Raw genomic sequence first — 23,177 nt, 5'->3', positions numbered from 1 at the left:
ATCAACACAAGTGCACACCATGTAAAAAAGAGCTTCATTAATTGACAACTTCACTGATTTTAAAGGGAGCTTTCTTTACTTGCTTTCATACAATTTAAGTAAAAAATAAAAAATAAAATAAAAAAAAAATTAAATGCAATGAAATCATTGCATGTAAAAAAGTATTAACTTTGTAATGCATATGCAAAATGTCACACTGGCATCTTATTCGCAGTCTATAGCATTTTATAATTATGTGTACAATAATATCTAACCTGCTTTGTATCTTTACTATTTAATGTAAAAGAGATTTATTAAAACAATCTGTTTTACAACAATTTGGAGTGGCATCAGCCGTTAGATGATTTTAAAATGTTAAATAGCCTTCAATTTACAGGTTATAACTGCATCTGTCTCTGTTGTAGACTTGTGAAGATTTTTTTTTTTAATGCGGATCCACTGTAACCTAAAATAAAAGTGTGGCATTAATATTCATGTTCAAGTGTTTGTGCAGAAAATTATTAATATGCGTGCATGGCAGGGAAGCGCCCTCGCAATATATATATTTTTTTCTGATAATAAAATAGTTTAAAATTGGGGTGCCTTACATATATGAGAAATATATCTACAGAAAGCTTGAAATGTGTACTTTTAAATGGACCAATTCAAAATGAAATCAAATACTCTGTTTATGCACATCCTGTGGAGATGAATCAACCCATGAATTTCATCTAGCAGGCGAAAAGAAAACATTAGTTTATTAATAAATAATTAAAATGTCTCCTTTTCACACTTATTAGGCTACTTCTATCTGTGCTTTGTGGCAAACATAATGCATGTGCTTTAGAATGGAACATATTAATTTCCGTTATGGATTGATCTTTGTTAATTTAATATAAACATGTGATTAGTTGAATAATGACAAATTAACTACTACTAGAAAAATCTTACGTGAGGGGCAGACCTATTAAATACCGTCTAGAAATCTCTGTTAAAGTTTTAAAGCATTTTATATGCATTTACATCAAATCTGCTTTCAGAACGGTCTGTAATGGAGAGATGCCTTAACATAGATTTTTCCTCTGAAACACAAAAACTTATATTACTTATATTATTATATTTTATGTATTGAGAATGGTCAACCCTTCACCCTTCTGAAGATATTGTTGCTTCTGGTTTGTGCGTTATAAATCACAGAAAGTCTACAAAATATGTTGTCTCCCAAAAACGTTTTTGTCATGCCTATAATGCATGTGTATTTCCCAAATCTAAAATAGCCTGTAAAACATGTTCATAGACGGATAATTTTCTGATGTCTGGACTCTGTTTGGGATTTAGAAAAACATAAAGAGATGGCTCAGTATATTGGTAGCAAATGAATACATTCTGTGAGATTTTATATTTCAGGTTTTGTATAATAATTTCTTATTACTGCAATATATTTTTATATTTGTATTGCCAAAACGACTGCAGCGCTGCATCATACAATTAAAACTGTAAATTGTACAAAGCAGCATAGGCTATAAATTAAGCAGAAAAGCTTTTGTCTCTTTGGCAGATGCATGTCTCATTTGCCAGTTTCTTTGTCTCTCTCTCAGAAGCGCCTCATCTCTCCTGAGAAAAAACAAAACCATATTATAATATATGTAATATTATGTAGGCCTATGCAGTTGCAAAAATTGCAAAAGCCAAACGAGGCATTTGTCCTAAGCCTGATCTTACGGCAATTCGTACATATTTTACGAGTTGCACAATTCGTATGAATTTGTGAATTACCTACACCTAACCCGCCCCTAAACCTACCAGTATTCGTACCTGCTGTACGAATTAGCCACCTCGCAAAACATGCACGAACCGGTTGTGAGATAGTCTTTAACCTACTCTGCAAATTTGAAACCCTCATCAGACACTGTCCATATGAAAGAGCAAAATAATCACACCTTTAACTACCCACTACCCTCCAGCTGGACTGAATTCAGTCGCTACTGGTTGCTTAGTGTAAAATGGACATGGATATCTAAAAAAAATGGTGTAACATAAACCAGCGAACTGCAGAATATACACATTTGTATTAAACATTTTTTATATTATTTTATTTCATATTATTTGAACCTGTGTTGATAAAATCACTGGCTAACTTGATAAAATAAACTTCCCTTTTCCAGACATTCTCTTCATTCATCTCAATTCGCAATAATAAAAATAACAATGTCAGAGCAGTAATCGGGCCTTAAAAGTTAGGCCCAACAGGACCCGAGCCCGACAGGTTTCGGCCTGAGCCCGACAAGTACATTTTGATTGACAGCTTTTTAAAAGCCCGAACCCATTTACAGCCCGACATTATTCAAATGTACGCACACACACAGCTCTTTTAGCTTTTGTCAAGAATGAGTAATTTATACATGTTTTATCATAATTTATTCATAACTAATGTAGGCTATAGGCCACTTGGAAGTTGGAATAAAAAAATAAAATAAGTCCTCTGTAACATCTTAACATCTCAGCACTCTAACTAGACATAGGCTCATTTAGCCTGTAAATAAACCAACGCACCAATAAAAACGAGTCTTTTTTAACAAATTAAATTAAATTTGGATACATTTTAAATTAAGATGGGTATTTGGTAATAAGGAAATTAAGATAAAGGCTCCGCAGGATTTGCTTCGCCACTAGCATCTGACATTTAATAAAATAATAATGCCAACATTAACGTAAATACTCTGTCCACATTATGCATTTAAAATCATTTGAAAAACCTTTACTCACAGAGATTAGGTTAACCCTACATGTTTTTGTGGAGGAAAATGATTGAATCTACTGTAGATGTCTTCAGCGCGTTCCTGCGCTCACTGATGGTGCGTCATTATTCACTCATTATTCTCATTATAAACATGGTCAAAACTTTTCCACACTTCCGACTTTGCTTTAGTTGCTGGTGCAACCAAAACTTAATCACCAGAGGCAAGCCTCCGTTACACCAACTCAGCATCCATTTTTGCATCTTTCTCGCATTAATCGAAACACATCACATGACCGCTCGTTTTGTAAACTTCCTCTGAGTTCAAACAAACCAATATCCTGGAGTAATTAATGTACTCAAACAGTACACTGACTGAACTGCTGTGAAGAAAGAACTGAAGATGAACACCGAGCCGAGCCAGATAATGACTTGTTCACGAGTCAAGAACCGTTTCTGTCAGACGTGTCCGATTCGAGAACCGAGGAGCTGATGATACTGCGCATGTGTGATTCAGCGTGAAGCAAACCGACACACAGAGCATCTGAACCGAACTGATTCTTTTGGTGATTGATTCTGAACTGATTCTGTGCTAATGTTATGAGCCCAGGTAAACCGAAGGCTTGCAATCCTCGCCAATGACGCCATTACATTGAGCGCAAAAGAACCGGTGAACTGTTTTCTTCAACCGGATTATTGAATCGAACTGTCAGAAAGAACTACTGGTGATCCGAAAACTGATGTAACCGGTTCTTGACTCGTGAATGAGTCATTATCTGGCTCTGCTCGGTGTTCATCTCTCTCTTCACAGTAGTTCATTCAGTCTACTGTTTGAGTAAATTAATTACTCCAGGATATTGGTTTGTTTGAACTCAAGGAGGGAGTGTCAGCCACATTAAACAAGTTAACAGCTTAAGTAATTTGTGGATTAATGCGTATTGGAGACGCGAACCGTTTAAAACGATTCTGTATATCATAGCGCTTTAAACAAAATTAATTGCGTCAAAGCAACTGAAAAACATTCATTAGGAAAACAGTGTGTGAATAATGCAAAATGACAGTTAAAGGCAGTTCATCATTGAATTCAGTGATGTCATCTCTGTTCAGTTAAATAGTGTCTGTGCATTTATTTGCAATCAAGTCAACGATATCGCTGTAGATGAAGTGACCCCAACTAAGCAAGCCAGAGGCAACGGCGGCAAGGAACCGAAACTCCATCGATGACAGAATAGAGAAAAAATCCTTGGGAGAAACCAGGCTCATTTGGGGGACCAGTTCTCCTCTGACCAGACAAAACCAGCAGTTCAATTCCAGGCTGCAGCAAAGTCAGATTGTGCAGAAGAATCATCTGTTTAGTGTGGTCTTGTCCTGGTGGTCCTCTGAGACAAGGTCTTTACAGGGGATCTGTATCTGGGGCTCTAGTTGTCTTGGTCTCCGCTGTCTTTCAGGGCAATAGAGGTCCTTTCTAGGCATTACCATGTAAATGGTACATCAATATCGTGTTACAAAATGTTATCATTCATGAATTTTAAAAGTTTAAGTTTGGATCGTGCATTATAAATCTATGTTCAAAAATGTGAGTGACAGTTTATCTAATCTAATATAATCTTATATAATCTGTCATATAACTGTAAATTCACTGTTTTAGAGGAAAATGGCATTGAATGTGTAGCTAATATGAAGTCATAAAAAAAAAACCCAATTAATGTCCAAACAGCAATTCTATTACAGCAGTTAATATAAATTGTGCATCATTTACATTTTGCATTCAATGTTAATTTGGTATGAAACATTATAATTGTTACTTATTATTGGAATCATAGTACAGATAGATAATTAATTTCACTGATTTTAAATTCAGCCCACTTAAATCAGATATCACATCACATCAACATGTCAGCCTGAGGGTTACCGACGGTCATCGCTTTTGTCTTCAATAATTCGCGCCTAAAAACGCGTGGAAAACGCTGGGTGTGCCGCTTTCTCCTTCTTTCCAAAGCGCTCGGGCAGAAGTGCTCCTGGGGCGTCTGTCGTTGCTAAGCATCCATGACAAGCTCTCTCTCAATGGAGACGCGGAAATTTCAGCAAAGGATAAATGGATTTGCAGCACTAAAAATCGCTCGCAGTAGCTCTGCTACTAAATTCATTTCAAAATGGCAATCCATATACAGCTATGAACAGCTGTTCCTTCATCTTAGCTGAGCTTTCAATGTTTATACGGGAAAGGATGAAGCTGATTGGTTAGTTATTGTCACATGACCCGCAGTGCGCTTGCGGCATTCTGAAAAGTTTTGATGTTTTTAACTCGATGCGGTGCCTTCCATTATGAGCGCCTACATTGGAAATAGCGAACTTGCGCGCTCAAAATACGTGATGTGAACGGCCCCTAATGATCCGCTAGCAGGCCGTCAAAAAAACACATTCCAGGGGCGGCGCTAGGGCTGGGCTAAGGGGGCATAAGCCCCGAATATTTTGTTACCTTGTCTTTCTCATAGAGCAAAACAATTAATCATAAAAACAAATGTAGCTGCCGCGATTACCCAATCATGAGAAGTGCACATTACATATACAGTATTGTTCAAAATAATAGCAGTACAATGTGACTAACCAGAATAATCAAGGTTTTTAGTATATTTTTTATTGCTACGTGGCAAACAAGTTACCAGTAGGTTCAGTAGATTGTCAGAAAACAAACAAGACCCAGCATTCATGATATGCACGCTCTTAAGGCTGTGCAATTGGGCAATTAGTTGAAAGGGGTGTGTTCAAAAAAATAGCAGTGTCTACCTTTGACTGTACAAACTCAAAACTATTTTGTACAAACATTTTTTTTTTCTGGGATTTAGCAATCCTGTGAATCACTAAACTAATATTTAGTTGTATGACCACAGTTTTTTAAAACTGCTTGACATCTGTGTGGCATGGAGTCAACCAACTTGTGGCACCTCTCAGCTGTTATTCCACTCCATGATTCTTTAACAACATTCCACAATTCATTCACATTTCTTGGTTTTGCTTCAGAAACAGCATTTTTGATATCACCCCACAAGTTCTCAATTGGATTAAGGTCTGGAGATTGGGCTGGCCACTCCATAACATTCATTTTGTTGGTTTGGAACCAAGACTTTGCCCGTTTACTAGTGTGTTTTGGGTCATTGTCTTGTTGAAACAACCATTTCAAGGGCATGTCCTCTTCAGCATAGGGCAACATGACCTCTTCAAGTATTTTAACATATGCAAACTGATCCATGATCCCTGGTATGCGATAAATAGGCCCAACACCATAGTAGGAGAAACATGCCCATATCATGATGCTTGCACCTCCATTCTTCACTGTCTTCACTGTGTACTGTGGCTTGAATTCAGAGTTTGGGGGTCGTCTCACAAACTGCCTGTGGCCCTTGGACCCAAAAAGAACAATTTTACTCTCATCAGTCCACAAAATGTTCCTCCATTTCTCTTTAGGCCAGTTGATGTGTTCTTTGGCAAATTGTAACCTCTTCTGCACATGCCTTTTTTTTAACAGAGGGACTTTGCGGGGGATTCTTGAAAATAGATTAGCTTCACACAGACGTCTTCTAACTGTCACAGTACTTACAGGTAACTCCAGACTGTCTTTGATCATCCTGGAGGTGATCATTGGCTGAGCCTTTGCCATTCTGGTTATTCTTCTATCCATTTTGATGGTTGTCTTCCGTTTTCTTCCACATCTCTCTGGTTTTGCTCTCCATTTTAAGGCATTGGAGATCATTTTAGCTGAACAGCCTATCATTTTTTGCACCTCTTTATAGGTTTTCCCCTCTCTAATCAACTTTTTAATCAAAGTACGCTGTTCTTCTGAACAATGTCTTGAACGACCCATTTTCCTCAGCTTTCAAATGCATGTTCAACAAGTGTTGGCTTCATCCTTAAATAGGGGCCACCTGATTCACACCTGTTTCTTCACAAAATGGATGACCTCAGTGATTGAATGCCACACTGCTATTTTTTTGAACACACCCCTTTCAACTAATTCAACTAATTGCCCAATTGCACAGCCTTAAGAGCGTGCATATCATGAATGCTGGGTCTCATTTGTTTTCTGAGAATCTACTGAACCTACTGGTAACTTATTTGCCACGTAGCAATAAAAAAATATACGAAAAACCTTGATTATTCTGGTTAGTCACATTGTACTGCTATTATTTTGAACAATACTGTATATATATGTATTCTTCTTGTATTACATATATATATATATATATATATATATATATATATACAGTACAGAATATAAATATGACGTATTTTAAGATGTTTCATACTTTTTTGTTATGTACAGTACAGACCAAAAGTTTGGACACACCTTCTCATTCAAAGAGTTTTCTTTATTTTCATGACTATGAAAATTGTAGAGTCACACTGAAGGCATCAAGGGCTATTTGACCAAGAAGGAGAGTGATGGGGTGCTGCGCCAGATGACCTGGCCTCCACAGTCACCGGACCTGAACACAGTCGAGATGGTTTAGGGGTGAGCTGGACTGCAGACAGAAGGCAAAAGGGCCAACAAGTGCTAAGCATCTCTCGGGGAACCCCTTCAAGACTGTTGGAAGACCATTTCAGGGGACTAGCTCTTGAAGCTCATCAAGAGAATGCCAAGAGTGTGCAAAGCAGTAATCAAAGCAAAAAGTGGCTACTTTGAAGAACCAAGAATATTACATATTTTCGGTTGTTTCACACTTTTTTGTTATGTATATAATTCCATATATAATTCCACATGTGTTAATTCATAGTTTTGATGCCTTCAGTGTGAATCTACAATTTTCATAGTCATGAAAATAAAGAAAACTCTTTGAATGAGAAGGTGTGTCCAAACTTTTGGTCTGTACTGTACATAACAAAAAAGTATGAAACAACTGAAAATACGTCATATTTATATTCTATACTCTGAGAGAGAGAGAGAGAGAGAGAGAGAGTGTGTGTGTGTGTGTGTGTGTGAGAGAGAGAGAGAGAGAGAGAGGGAGAGAGAGTGTGTGTGTGTGTGTGTGAGAGAGAGAGAGAGGGAGAGAGAGAGAGGAGAAATGTAACAAAGTTTAATGTTGTATGTAAACTGTGTTTGAGAGAGAGAAAGAGGTGTTCAGAGAGGAGTCTGTTGGATGTTTAGCTGTTATTTGTTTTATGGACTCAATGTTGAAAATGTAAAACATTTCAAACACTGTTGGCAGAAGTGAAAAATAAATAATTTTAGGAAGTTACAATTTTGTTTGATTCCATGATGTATTTTACTGAACATGAGTATTTAGAATGCAAATCCAAATTATTTTAATTTACTGACAGTTACTTATATCTTGTCTTTTAACTTTATTAAGATCAGATTCTGCAGGTAAAATAACAATATTAAGGTGACTTGACTTGGACTTGACTTGACATAGCTTGTGACTTGACTTGACTTGACTTGCCCAAGAAAAAAATTCTTGGGACTTACTTGAGACTTGAAGGTTAAGACTTGAGACTTACTTGAGACTTGCACATGTGTGACTTGGTCCCATCTCTGCGCAACAGTAACGCAACCGGAAACTATGACGCTTGTGCTCGCAAAATGTTTCTTGTGCGCACACAATAGGCTGTATCATCACGTAAATTTTATATGTATGGTTTTTTTTTGTTTTTTTTTCAGAGCCTGCCAGCCCTGGTCCTGAACGTGATACCACAATGGAAGTAGACAGCAGTGATGTGAACAGTGATAGCAGTGGTGGTCTGGATGATTCAGAGGAACCAACCACTCTAGAAGACAAGCTCTTCTTTGGACCCTTCATGGACCGTGAGAAAGATGAAGAACATGTGAAAACCATCAGGTATATGCTCTGGATAATAAATACTATAAAATACCTACAAAACAATCATGGGTTCTTCTTCCTGTTACTTAAATTCATTACTTCAGATTTATGTTGCCTCTAGAAGCTTGCCTTCAGCGAGTGAACGTTACTTATGCCAGCTAAAGCGCTATTTAAATGTAACAAGTAATCATTATTATTCTGGTAGCACTTTATTTTACAGTCCTGTTCCTCATGTACATACTATGTACTTATTATAGTAATTACAATAACTATGTAATAACTAGGTACTAACCCTGAACCCACCCCTAAACCTAACCCTACCCCATGAAGTTACCTTGTATTACCAGAACTTTCTTAGATAAATAGACTGTAAGTACACTATAAGTACATGTTACTACACGTACTGTAAAATAAAGTGCAACCATTATTCTTTATAGTGGCATCCCAATGAAACACAAAGTCACTTTCAGACTTCAGGGAAGTCATGGCCTAATGGTTAGAGAATCAGTCTCGTAACCCGAAGGTTGGGAGTTTGAGTCTTGGGCCGGCAGGGATCGTAGGTGGGGAGAGTTAATGTACAGCGCTCTCTCCCACCTTCAATACCACGACTGAGCTTCCCTTGAGCACCAAACCCCCAACTGCTCCTCGGGCACCACAGCATAAATGGCTGCCCACTGCTCCGGGTGTGAGTTCACGGAGTGTGTGTGTTCACTGCTGTGTGTGTGCACTTAAATGTGTTTTGGGTTAAATTCAGAGCACTAATTAGCACTTGTATATAGTTGCACTTTTGTTGTTTTGTTTGCCTCAGTTGTCATAATTTGTAAGTCACTTTGGATAAAACCATCTGCTGGTGAACTATCGAGTCAATAAATGTTCTTGATCAATGATCCACATCAACACTATCGATCACTGCCATTTCTCATATCTTCTTTAAGCCCCTCTACCAGCACCAATATCCCCCTGATCCGTGTGGTGCAATCCATCAAACACACCAAGCGAAGGAGCTCCACTGTGGTCAAAGAGGGCTGGATGGTGCATTACACCAATCAAGACAATCTTGTGAGATTTTATTCCATATACACGTTTATTTATTTACGTGATTTATGCACTTGATTAGAAAGAATTTTAGAAGTTCACCAGTAGGATGAACACAAACGTTTTTTTTTAAACAATTCAGTCCCTTGACTAATTAATAATATTGAAGCCATCATTCATTAACCAATCTTCAATCTCTAAAAACACAAACATTCCGTTTAAATGTTGGACAATTTCTATTTGTATACATCTCAAATCTCCACGTCCAACTATACATTGCATAATGTACCCATGACCCATCCCATATTTATCACAATTATACAGTTAAGCAATTTAATGAATAGTTAAATATACTCCAGGTCTTAAAATATACTCCACAAGATATTTAAGATGGATGCGATCAATTATAATTCATTAAAGTAAAATAGAACGATCTAATTCCTCATCCATACAATTTGGAGCCAGAGATCATCAAAAAAATTTCTTGTTTTTAATATGTCTTTATTCATATTACATGATCCGAAAACCTCGTCTATACCTATAAATTCCAATTGTTTGATGTAATTTCCCAGCTCGTTGAAATGTCTGGCTACTTATGCTTGATTTATGTTCATTAACTCGCAATTTCTGACTGACTCAGTTATTTTCTTATACAGATGCTTTTAAAATAATTAGCATATTGTGATAAAAGTTCATTATTTTCCAGTCACCCGGATCCAGTACGTATCCAAACCAGATGGTGGATCAGCACCTAGAAAGGACCTCTACTGCCCTGAAAGACAGCGGAGACCAGGACAACTAGAGCCCCAGATACAGATCCCCTGTAAAGACCTTGTCTCAGAGGACCACCAGGACAAGACCATAGGAAACAGATGATTCTTCTGCACAATCTGACTTTGCTGCAGCCTGGAATTGAACTACTGGTTTCGTCTGGTCAGAGGAGAACTGGCCCCCCAACTGAGCCTGGTTTCTCCCAAGGTTTTTTTCTCCATTCTGTCACCGATGGAGTTTCGGTTCCTTGCCTGCTTAGTTTGGGTCACTTCATCTACAGCGATATCATTGACTTGATTGCAAATAAATGCACAGACACTATTTAAACTGAACAGAGATGACATAACTGAATTCAATGATGAACTGCCTTTAACTATCATTTTGCATTATTGAGACACTGTTTTCCAAATGAATGTTGTTCAGTGCTTTGACGCAATGTATTTTGTTTAAAGCACTATATAAATAAAGGTGATTGATTGATTGATTGATTCCATAATGTAATGATAAAAATTTAACTTTCATATATTTTAGATTCATTGCACACCAACTGAAATATTTCAGGTCTTTTATTGTTTTAATACTGATGATTTTGGCATACAGCTCATGAAAACCCAAAATTCTTATCTAAAAAAATTAGCATATCATGAAAAGGTTCTCTAAACGAGCTATTAACCTAATCATCTGAATCAACTAATTAACTCTAAACACCTGCAAAAGATTCCTGAGGCTTTTAAAAACTCCCACCCTGGTTCATTACTCAAAACCGCAATCATGGGTAAGACTGCCAACCTGACTGCTGTCCAGAAGGCCATAATTGAAACCCTCAAGCGAGAGGGTAAGACACAGAAAGAAATTTTTGAACGAATAGGCTGTTCCCAGAGTGCTGTATCAAGGCACCTCAGTGGGAAGTCTGTGGGAAGGAAAAAGTGTGGCAAAAAACGCTGCACAACGAGAAGAGGTGACCGGACCCTGAGGAAGATTGTGGACTGAGTATAGAGTAGAAACATCCAGAGCCACCGTGCACAGGCGTTGCAGGAAATGGGCTACAGGTGCCGCATTCCCCAGGTCAAGCCACTTTTGAACCAGAAACAGCGGCAGAAGTGCCTGACCTGGGCTACAGAGAAGCAGCACTGGACTGTTGCTCAGTGGTCCAAAGTACTTTTTTCGGATGAAAGCTAATTTTGCATGTAATTCGGAAATCATGGTTCCAGAGTCTGGAGGAAGACTGGGGAGAAGGAAATTCCAAAATGCCTGAAGTCCAGTGTCAGGTATCCACAGTCAGTGATGGTCTGGGGTGCCATGTCACCTGCTGGTGTTGGTCCACTGTGTTTTATCAAGGGAAGGGTCAATGCAGCTAGCTTTCAGGAGATTTTGGAGCACTTCATGCTTCCATCTGTTGAAAAGCTTTATGGAGATGAAGATTTCGTTTTTCAGCACGACCTGGCACCTGCTCACAGTGCCAAAACCACTGGTAAATGCTTTACTGACCATGGTATTACTGTGCTCAATTGGCCTGCCAACTCTCCTGACCTGAACCCCATAGAGAATCTGTGGGATATTGTGAAGAGAAAGTTGAGAGACGCAAGACCCAACACTCTGGATGAGCTTAAGGCCACTATCAAAGCATCCTGGGCCTCCATAACACCTCAGCAGTGCCACAGGCTGATTGCCTCCATGCCACGCCGCACTGAAGCAGTCATTTCTGCAAAAGGATTCCCGACCAAGTATTGAGTGCATAACTGAACATAATTATTTGAAGGTTGACTTTTTTTGTATTAAAAACACTTTTCTTTTATTGGTCGGATGAAATATGCTAATTTTTTGAGATAGGAATTTTGGGTTTTCATGAGCTGTATGCCAAAATCATCAGTATTAAAACAATAAAATACCTGAAATATTTAAGTTGGTGTGCAATGAATCTAAAATATATGAAAGTTTATTTTTATCATTACATTATGGAAAATAATGAACTTTTATCACAATATGCTAATTTTTTGAGAAGGACCTTTTTGTTTATTTATATAGTGCGTTAAACAAAATACATTGCGTCAAAGCACTGAACAACATTCATTTGGAAAACAGTGTCTCAATAATGCAAAATGATAGTTAAAGGCAGTTCATCATTGAATTCAGTTATGTCATCTCTGTTCAGTTTACATAGTGTCTGTTTTTATTTGCAATCAAGTCAATGATATCGCTGTAGATGAAGTGACCCCAACTAAGCAAGCCAGAGGCGACAGCGGCAAGGAACCGAAACTCCATCGGTGACAGAATGGAGAAAAAAACCTTGGGAGAAACCAGGCTCAGTTGGGGGGCCAGTTCTCCTCTGACCAGACGAAACCAGTAGTTCAATTCCAGGCTGCAGCAAAGTCAGATTGTGCAGAATAATCATTTGTTTCCTGTGGTCTTGTCCTGGTGGTCCTCTGAGACAAGGTCTTTACAGGGGATCTGTATCTGGGGCTCTAGTTGTCCTGGTCTCCGCTGTCTTTCAGGGCAGTAGAGGTCCTTTCTAGGTGCTTATCCACCATCTGGTCTGGATACGTACTGGATCCGGGTGACTGCAGTGACCCTCTGATCTGGACACAGACTGGATCTGGTGGCCACAGTGACCTCGGAACAAGAGAGAAACAGACAAATATTAGCGTAGATGCCATTCTTCTAATGATGTAGAAAGTACGGTGTTATGTGAAGTGTTTCCGGTTCCGGTTTACCTAATTAATGCAGCCTAAAAATCCTTTAACGGATTTGGATATTAAAAGCATATTAGTATGTTATGTGTATGCCAGGTTAAAGAGATGGGTCTTTAATCTAGATTAAAACTGCAAGCGTGTGTCTGCCTCCCGAACAATGTTAGGTAGGTTATTCCAGAGTTTAGGCGCCAAATAGGAAAAGGATCTGCCGCCCGCAGTTGATTTTGATATTCTAGGTATTATCAAATTTTGAGTTTTGAGAACGTAGCAGACGTAGAGGAGTATAATGTAAAAGGAGCTCATTCAAATACTGAGGTGCTAAACCATTCAGGGCTTTATAAGTAATAAGCAATATTTTAAAATCTATACGATGTTTGATAGGGAGCCAGTGCAGTGTGGACAGGACCGGGCTAATATGGTCATACTTCCTGGTTCTAGTATGAACTCTTGCTGCTGCATTTTAGACTAGCTGTAGTTTGTTTACCAAGCGTGCAGAACAACCACCCAATAAAGCATTACAATAGTCTAACCTTGAAGTCATAAATGCATGGATTAACATTTCTGCATTTGACATTGAGAGCATAGGCCGTAATTTAGATATATTTTTGAGATGGAATAATGCAGTTTTACAAATGCTAGAAACGTGGCTTTCTAAGGAAAGATTGCGATCAAGTAGCACACCTAGGTTCCTAACTGATGACGAAGAATTGACAGAGCAACCATCAAGTCTTAGACAGTGTTCTAGGTTATTACAAGCATAGTTTTTAGGCCCTATGATTAACACCTCTGTTTTTTCTGAATGTAGCAGTAAGAAATTACTCGTCATCCAATTTTTTATATCGACTATGCATTCCATTAGTTTTTCAAATTGGTGTGTTTCACCGGGCTGCGAGGAAATATAGAGCTGCGTATCATCAGCATAACAGTGAAAGCTAACACCATGTTTCCTGATGATATCTCCCAAGGGTAACATATAAAGCGTGAAGAGTAGCGGCCCTAGTACTGAGCCTTGAGGTACTCCATACTGCACTTGTGATCGATATGATACATCTTCATTCACTGCTACGAACTGATGGCGGTCATATAAGTACGATTTAAACCATGCTAATGCACTTAAGGACCTGTGTATATATCTTTTGGCAAGGACATTTTAAAGGGATACTCCACCCCATAATTAAAATGTTATCATTAATCACTTACCCCCATGTCGTTCCAAACCCGTAAAAGCTTCGTTCATCTTTGGAACATGATTTTAAGATATTTTCATATCTTAAATTAGACTGTATTGTCTAAAATCAAAAAAAGTATGTAAAGCATCGTCAGAATAGTCCATCTGCCATCAGTGGTTCAACCATAATGTTATGAAGTGACATCGGTTGAACCTGGGGGTGATTGACAAAATTTTTTATTTTGGGGTGGACTATGCCTTTTACATATAGATCACGTTATGAGTTGAACAGTTAATACAAAATGTAATTTTAAAGCATTTCCATGTTCTTGGACATATAATCTGTTTACACTTTTTTTCTCCTAACTACATCCGAATTTACCAACATATCTGAGAGGTTACATGATATTTTGTTTTTTAAACAGTGGGTGTTACTGGATTTTATCATTCAGAGATTCATCAGCTGAAAATATATGCCAGGGTTTATAAATAATTTATTTTATTGTATTACTATGCTTATTGTATGTCAAAGAACAATTTTCTGAATTGTTTTTTATTTATTTTTTTGTGTGTGTGTTTTTCTATTTTCAGTGTCTATTCTGTTTATTATCCTTTTCTAATGTTTTATTTAATGCAACGATTTTAATGCGAAATCATTGAAATAGTAATTTTACCTGTTCATAAAACTCACATGTAGCACTAATTACATTTTAATCTACACCAGTGGTTCCCAACCTTTTTCAACTCGTGGCCCACATAACCAAACACATATGTTTGCACGCCCCACTACAAGAAAATTAACTGACCCTGCTATTTTTGGCTTTATTGAATGAACTGGCAATGAACAGAAAATAACTTGGGCTGGCACCACTCAAAAAAATGGGAAAACTAGATCCAGGCAGAACTCGGCAGCAGGTAGACAGTCAGTGGTGCAAGCAGTCAGGAGGGAACATGTTGACAGCCATTTATGCATGGTTGAATTTGTTGCTCTGTAGCATATGCAGCAAAAATATCTAAGATAAATATGGCGGATTATTCTTAAACCAAACAGCGAGCTTGAAAAGTGGAAGCATAGTTACAGTTTAATATATTTTTTTTTGTTAATTAATTATATACAACCCGAATCCAAAAAAGTTGGGACACTGTACAAATTGTGAATAAAAAAGGAATGGAATAATTTACAAATCGCAAAAAAATTATATTTGATTCACAATAAAATATAGATAACATATCAAATGTTGAAAGTGAGACATTTTGAAATGTCATGCCAAATATTGACTCATTTTGGATTTCATGAGAGCTACACATTCCAAAAAAGCAGGGACAGTTAGCAATAAGAGGCCTGAAAAGTTAAATGTACATGTGGAGAACAGCTGGAGGACCAATTTTCAACTTATTAGGTCAACTGGCAACATGATTGGGTATAAAAAGAGCCTCTCAGAGTGACAGTGTCTCTCAGAAGTCAAAATGGGCAGAGGATCAACAATTCCCCCAATGCTGCAGCAAAAAATAGTGGAGCAATATCAGAAAGGAGTTTCTCAGACAAAAATTGCAAAGAGTTTGAAGTAATCATCATCTACAGTGCATAATATCATCCAAAGATTCAAAGAATCTGGAACAATCTCTGTGTGTAAGGGTCAAGGCCGGAAAACCATACTGGATGCCCTTCGGGCCTTAGACGGCACTGCATCACATACAGGAATGCTTCTGTAATGGAAATCACAACATGGGCACAGGAATACTTCCAGAAAACAATCCACTGTGCCATTTGCTGTTGCCAGCTAAAACTCTATAGGTCAAAAAAGAAGCCATATCTAAACATGATGAGGCACTTTCTCTGGGCCAAGGCTCATTTAAAATGGACTGTGGCAAAGTGGAAAACTGTTCTGTGGTCAGACGAATCAAAATTTGAAGTTCTTTATGGAAATCTGAGACTATATGTCATCCGGACTAAAGAGGACAAGGACAACCCAAGTTGTTATCAGCGCTCAGTTCAGAAGCCTGCAACTCTGATGGTATGGAGTTGCATGAGTGCGTGTGGTATGGGCAGCTTACATGTCTGGAAAGGCACAATCAATGCTGAAAGGTATATCCAAGTTCTAGAACAACATATGCTCCCATCCAGATGTCGTCTCTTTCAGGGAAGACCTTGCATTTTCCAACATGACAATGCCACACGACATACTGCATCAATTACAACATCATGGCTGTGTAGAAGAAGGATCCGGGTGCTGAATTGGCCAGCCTGCAGTCCAGATCTTTCACCCATAGAACATATTTGGCGAATCATAAAGAGGAAGATTGGACAAAGACCTAAGACATTTGAGCAACTAGAAGCCTGTGTTAGACAAGAATGGGACAACATTCCTATTCCTAAACTTGAGCAACTTGTCTCCTCAGTCCCCAGACGTTTTCAGACTGTTATAAAAAGAAGGGGGTTGACACATAGTAAACATGGCCTTGTCCCAAATTTTTTTGTGATGTGTTGATGCCATAAAATTTAAAATCAACTTATTTTCCCCTTAAAATGATACATTTTCTCAGTTTAAACATTAGATATGTCATCTATGTTGTATTCTGAAAAAAATATTGAAATTTGAATCTTCCACATCATTGCATTCTGTTTTTATTCACAATTGTGTCTCATCTTTTTTGGAATCGGGTTTGTGTATATATATATATATATATATATATATATATATATATATATATATATATATATATATATATAATATTAGGGGTGTAACGATATCACAAATCGAAACGAAAGATCGCGATACACCACCCACGACATGAATCGTGTAACTATCATGGCGTACCGCGGGACTCTCACGCATTGTTGAGGTTAATGTCACTTATCTCTTACTAACTAATCTATTAATTTAATAAATTTTATTTCCATACATTTGATTAAATTGTAATGGTAACAACTAATAAGAGCTTTTTAAATGCTTTTTGATATCTGTTTTCCAAGTGCATGTCATGTCACGTGACTTGGGAGTGAGCGTCACACTCGGTTACTACTGCATACGCAGGATAGAAGCCTCAAAAACAGGAAACTTTGCCACTGCCTTCAGAATGAAGCTACAAGCTAACTCTTACCCGTGCTCAAACAATTACATAGGCAATGGGTGTTTTCATGGCACTAGATATGCAGCCGTTTTCTTTTGTTGAGAATGATGGATATCATTCATAACTCATACAAAAATGAACCGACACTCAGTGAAAACATGCCTCACAGACATAATAAATATATCTATAGAAAGCTGTAAATGACTACTTAACGAAATAAAACTAATCTAAAACAAAAACTCTCATTATATTCATAATCTGTCAAGATACTCTTCTTGGCGCGTCTAACGAGGAAATCGATTGCAACACAGACTCAGAAAACACTAGTTTATAATTAAATAATTCAAATATCTCCCTACTATTTACCATTGTCACATTTATGGTAATTACTTTTGCCGGTTCTTTGCGGCAAGCTTAAGCCTTTTGCGTGTATTTGAACGCAGAACTGTTCAACTGCGCTGCTGCTGCGGGACACTGAACACCGTCGAGTCACTCTACACAGACGCAGTAGTGCTGTCTCGCGTTGTTTCCACCAATGCAGCAATTTTGTTTCATCACATTAATGGATGTCTAAAGTATAAAAGTAAGGAGAAGTATAAAACAAGCAGTAGGCCCGGCCCGCGTCTGAACTATGACGTGAAAATTGGTCTCAGAGGAGCAGTTAGATGTGGCATCCAGCAGTAATGATCCTCCAGCAAAAAAGGTACCAATCTCTGGACTGTTTGGAAAGTTATGCCGCGTTTCCACCGCAGGAACTTTACCCAGGAACTAGGGACTATGGCCTGGTACTCGGTGTGTTTCCACCGCAGGAACCAGGAACTAAATAAAGTTCCGGGTAAAAAAATGCCCCTCAGAAAGTCCCTGCTGGCGAGGTGGTACTTTTTCAAAGTTCCGGAACTTTCGGGGGTGGGACTTGGGCCCTAAACATCCTGATTGGTTGAGTTCACGCTGCATTGGTTGAGTTCAACCACCATTTATTCGGATCATTTTCAAAATATTACTGTTGTTTGTCATGAAATGTAATCTTAAAAGTATTTCAGGCGAGAATGTATGTAGTTGTTTAAAACTCAAATCTTTGGTTTATTTGTAAAGACAGAGCCTATTTAAAAATGTGTTTCGCTGATCTCGGAGACGGTGAGCTCCAAGCGATCAGTGGAAGCACATTGCTTATGTATCCGCCTAGAGCACTCTCAACTCGGCTAGACCTTCTGATATGTGCCGCTGGCTTTGATGTCTTATTAGTGGTTTAACATAAAATATAATTAGTTTTGGGTAAATCTAACAGGTTATCTTTGGTCTGTATTCAATTTATCTATATGTTAAAATGAAAATAAAAAAGGCTAATTTATATAATATTTAGTTATAACTTCAGTCAGCTGACCATGGCTACTGCAATTTTCCTTTCTGTATATTTACCATAAAACGAAATAAGATATCAAATACCACTGCCTCCTTTCGTTTTCATTTAAACATAATGAATGAGCTACAGAAATGTACTTAGTTCAGGGATATGTGAATATATATATATATATATATATATATACGAAAGGAGGCAGTGGTATTTGATATCCTATTTCGTTTTATTGTAAATATACATAGAGGAAAATTGCAGTAGCCATGGTCAGCTGACTGAAGTTATCAATTACGCTGCTGTTTGCAGAATTACGGGATTCACGTCGTCGCGGACATCACACTCCCGAATCGAATGCACGATGTCTGAAATACCGAGGATGCACGTCCAAAATCAGCGTACTTTGTATTGAGAAACGCGCGCAGACCTACATCACCAGTCTATTTGCCTAATCTTCCTGGTACTTTACACCGCGGTGGAAACGCAGAAAGCAACAGGTCTGGGGGATAAAAAGTTCCTGGGAAAAAAAGTTCCTGGTACAAATGTTCCGGGTAATTTTGGTGAAAACGCAGCATTATTTCCAGTGGAGCCACTCCTGCACCCCGTAATGTTTGTCATATGAAATGTCTCCAAATGGTGAAAGATACTTATATATATATATATATTTTACTTATAATATATTTAACCTGTTAACTGTCACTCACGTTTTTGAAGATAGACTTGAATGTGCATGATACAAACCTAAATTTTTATAATTCATGACTGAAAACATTTTTTTACATGATTTTGATGTGCCATTTACATGGTAATGCAATGTCTGTTTTTAAAATGGGTTTTAAAGGATGAATTTTGAGATTTTAATTTTTCAAGTGATATATAACTTCTGATGATTTCTAAAGTGTGAAAAAGGCAATGAGGAAGTCTTTTTTTTAGGTCAAAGGTCAAAGCTCCTTTTGTAATGTAGATTTCTGAGGGTGCACTCTTGTCATAAATTAATCTATTACTTTTCCTACATAATTTTTAACAAAAAATATTGGTATGATATATATTTGGGAGTCTTAGACCTTTCCAACGATATATAGATATATGTCAAGATTAGATTAGATTTGATTGTAATATAGTATAGTCAATTACTAGTAAAATAAATAATATATATATATATATATATATATATATATATATATATATATATATATATATATATATATATATATATATATATAAAATATTATTTATTTTACTAGTAATTGGCGGCCCACCTGCAATACCACCCACTAGGGGGCCGCGGCCCATAGGTTGAAAACCACTGATCTACACAATTGACTAATCGGTAAACTTTAACAGGAGGATAAGTATCTACAGCCAGTATAATATTTTTAGGGTTCAGTCCCAAAGGACTTGGTTCAAGGACTCAGAATAAAGACAAAACAAGGCCAGTGAAAAATCTGTTAAGCGGATCTTGATATCTAATACAGTGTTGCCATGGCAACGTGTCAAACTTAATCTGTTCTGGTGATTTTGAGGCAGATAAAATGCTCAGAATTACATGAAACACAAAATACGTATTAGTATTAATGACTGATAGACCATGGCAAAAACTCATAAAAGGGTGTGGAAGAGGTACTCTATAGCTCCACCTTTTGTTAAAACTTGGGGGTTAGTTAGCTACAGACACCAAACTCTGTACATAATTTGTTATTATCAAGATGGACAACTTTCTAATTAACAGTCATCTGCTATGACCAACAGGAAGTCGGCTATTTTTATTTGAATATAGATTTTTGGTCAAATATAGCTGTGAATTAATGCATACCGTTCAGAGAAAAATTACACACCATACTTTTGTGTACATGATGCCAAAATATTGAGGAACTTAAATTACAAATTAATTTTGGATAGTCTGAACGGTTTTGTCGTGGAGATATATTAAAATAACAGTAAAAAAGGAACCAGTAAATATCTTATTTTTTTAAAGTGCAGCTTCCAAACACTTCCAAAAATTTTTACATATAGAAGACAAGTCATTCTGAGGAAATATGCATAGTTTCACGGTGTGTGTGTGTGTGTGTATGTGTGTTGGGTGTATGTGTTGACTGAGCTAGTGGGAGGGGCTGGGTGACAGAGAGAGAGAGAGAGAGAGAGAGAGAGAGAGAGAGAGAGACATAAACATCTCTTGAATCACTAGAAAAAAAATCTGTATTTTAGTTTAATTTGTGTTGTTTTTGTTGTTGCTTATGGTGTTTTTATTAATTTTTTTTATTTATTTATTTTTTCATTAAAGCTTAAGAAATCTCTTAGGCCTTATCCTTTTCTGACACTTATAGGGATTTAAAAATACAAAAAATTATATTTGTGTTGCAAATAACTCATTTGATAATGACCTATGACCGACATCCTGTGACATGATTTATCTGAATTTACACAATCTTATGGATGTAACAGTAAAACAGTTCAGCTCAGAAATGAAGACTAAGCTGTAATGCAAGCAAAACTATTTCACAAATGCTTATAGGTCAACAAAATGATTACAAAACACTTATAAATCATTAAAGGATTTGGTACCACTGTAAAATAATGTCTCATTTTTTAACATTATTAAATGCATTAGTAACACTTTATAATAACTGCACTCATTAGCTAAGCATTAGCAAATAGTCAGTTCATTCTTTATAAAGTTTCATCCCGAAATTAATAGTCATTAGTAAGCAGTTCAGAAATACAGAAATAACCTGCTCTTGATTTATAAGCACATTTATTACAAAGGAGATTAAATTCTCAGTTATCTTCCTAAGAAAAATAAATACATAAATAAACAAACAAACAAACAGAATACAGAGTGATACAGAACTCAGAAATATTTATTTAAAAATGCAATAAAAGGAAACTGTGCACTTGAATTTTTTTTATATATATATATATATATATATATATATATATATATATATATATATATATATATATATATATATATACTGCATATACTATAATTGCGTAGGTTTATATTAAAAAAAATTATCAAGTGTATAGAATATATTCAGAACGCGGCAGCAAGATTAATTTTTAATGAGCCAAAAAGAATACACGTCACACCTCTGTTTATCAATTTGCACTGGCTTCCAATAGCTCCTCGCATAAAATTCAAGGCATTGATGTTTGCCTACAAAACTACCACTGGCTCTGCACCCATTTACCTAAATTCGTTACTTCAGACTTATGTGCCCTCTAGAAGCTTGCGTTCTGCAAGTGAACGTTGCTTGATTGTGCCATCCCAAAGAAGCAACAAAGTCACTTTTACGGACTTTTAAATTAAATGCTCCTTTCTGGTGGAATGAACTCCCAAACTCAATCCGAGCAGCTGAGTCCTTAGCCATTTTCAAGAATCGGCTTAAAACACATCTCTTCCATCTTTATTTGACCCTCTAACTTTAACACTCACTATTCTAATTCTATTCTTTAAAAAATCTAACTACCTTTCTAATCTTTTTGTATTCTATTTTCTTTTCATTTATTATGCAATTGTATATGTATGTTTGTGTGTATGTGTAAAGACCTCTAACTAGCTTGCTCTATTCTTTTATTTTTTTATTCTATCTGTTTTCTTTTTATTTATTATATTAGTTAAAAACCCATCCTACGTGTACTGTTAACCTAACTGAGACTTGTTATAGCACTTATATATCATTGCTCTTTTTGTTGTTTTTGATTGCTTCCACTGTCTTCATCTGTAAGTCGCTTTGGATAAAAGCGTCTGCTAAATGAATAAATGTAAATGTAATGTAAATGTATAGCTGTACAGTTTAATTTTTTGCATCTTGAGAAAAATATTTCTGTGTTCTGTATCCCTCTGTGTTGTGTTAACTTTTCTGTTTGGAAGATTAATGATCCTATAAATCTCCTTTGTGAATGCTTTAATATTTATAAATAGTTCTCACTTTAAATGAGATCACAAAAAAAGATGGCTGGCAACTAGTACATGTTTTATAAAAATCAGACTTAATCGTGAATTACAGCAGGAATATATGTTAATAAAGCAGTTATTAAATCATGTGTCTAAATAATAAGATTTATATATTTACACTTAAATAGTTTATTAATCATTTAATTTCACTTTCTTAAAGAGCCAGTAAAATGAAAATTCTAAGCTTCCTATCACTGTTTATAAGTCCTGTACATTAGGTTTAAATCCATCCAAGGTTAAAAAACATTGTCATTTTGTCAAAATATCATTTTAAAATTACCTCAATTCTCAGAGATCCCCAAATGGTTTGCGCGAAGCTGTTCAAAAGATTCAGTTTCCTTAACCCCACCTTTCGGTTGCATACTGTGTTCTGATTGTTCAACTGACAGTTTTGATTGGTTGTTCCGCACACAACTTCAGGGTAAACAATGCGTTAGTATCTGTTTGGGGTGAATTATGTCTTATTCCTCTTACCGCGTAGCAAACAGTAAAATAAAAAACTTGAACAGTCTTGCTGCTTTTTCTTCTGTGTGGGAGTATTCAAGCCGCGGGCTTCAGTTTGAATCTGAATAGCGCGTTCAACGCGGGGGTGTGGTCACA

General features: G+C 36.8%; 1 protein-coding gene across 2 annotated transcripts in view; it reads left to right on the top strand.

Annotated features, from left to right (window-relative positions):
* Positions 1-23,177, top strand: part of LOC113060401 (serine/threonine-protein kinase D3-like) — a 131,173-nt gene that overhangs the window by 73,813 nt on the left and 34,183 nt on the right. For both annotated transcript variants that reach the window (XM_026229290.1, XM_026229289.1), the window contains 2 exons: positions 8,373-8,550; positions 9,468-9,591. In XM_026229290.1, the coding sequence (XP_026085075.1) occupies positions 8,373-8,550; positions 9,468-9,591 (302 nt within the window). The remainder of the gene's footprint in view (positions 1-8,372; positions 8,551-9,467; positions 9,592-23,177) is intronic.

This window comes from Carassius auratus, chromosome 42 (genome assembly GCF_003368295.1).
Source record: "Carassius auratus strain Wakin chromosome 42, ASM336829v1, whole genome shotgun sequence".
NCBI classification, from domain to species: domain Eukaryota; kingdom Metazoa; phylum Chordata; class Actinopteri; order Cypriniformes; family Cyprinidae; genus Carassius; species Carassius auratus.
Note: the sequence above shows the minus strand (reverse complement) of the source record. Positions and strands in the feature narration are given on the sequence as shown.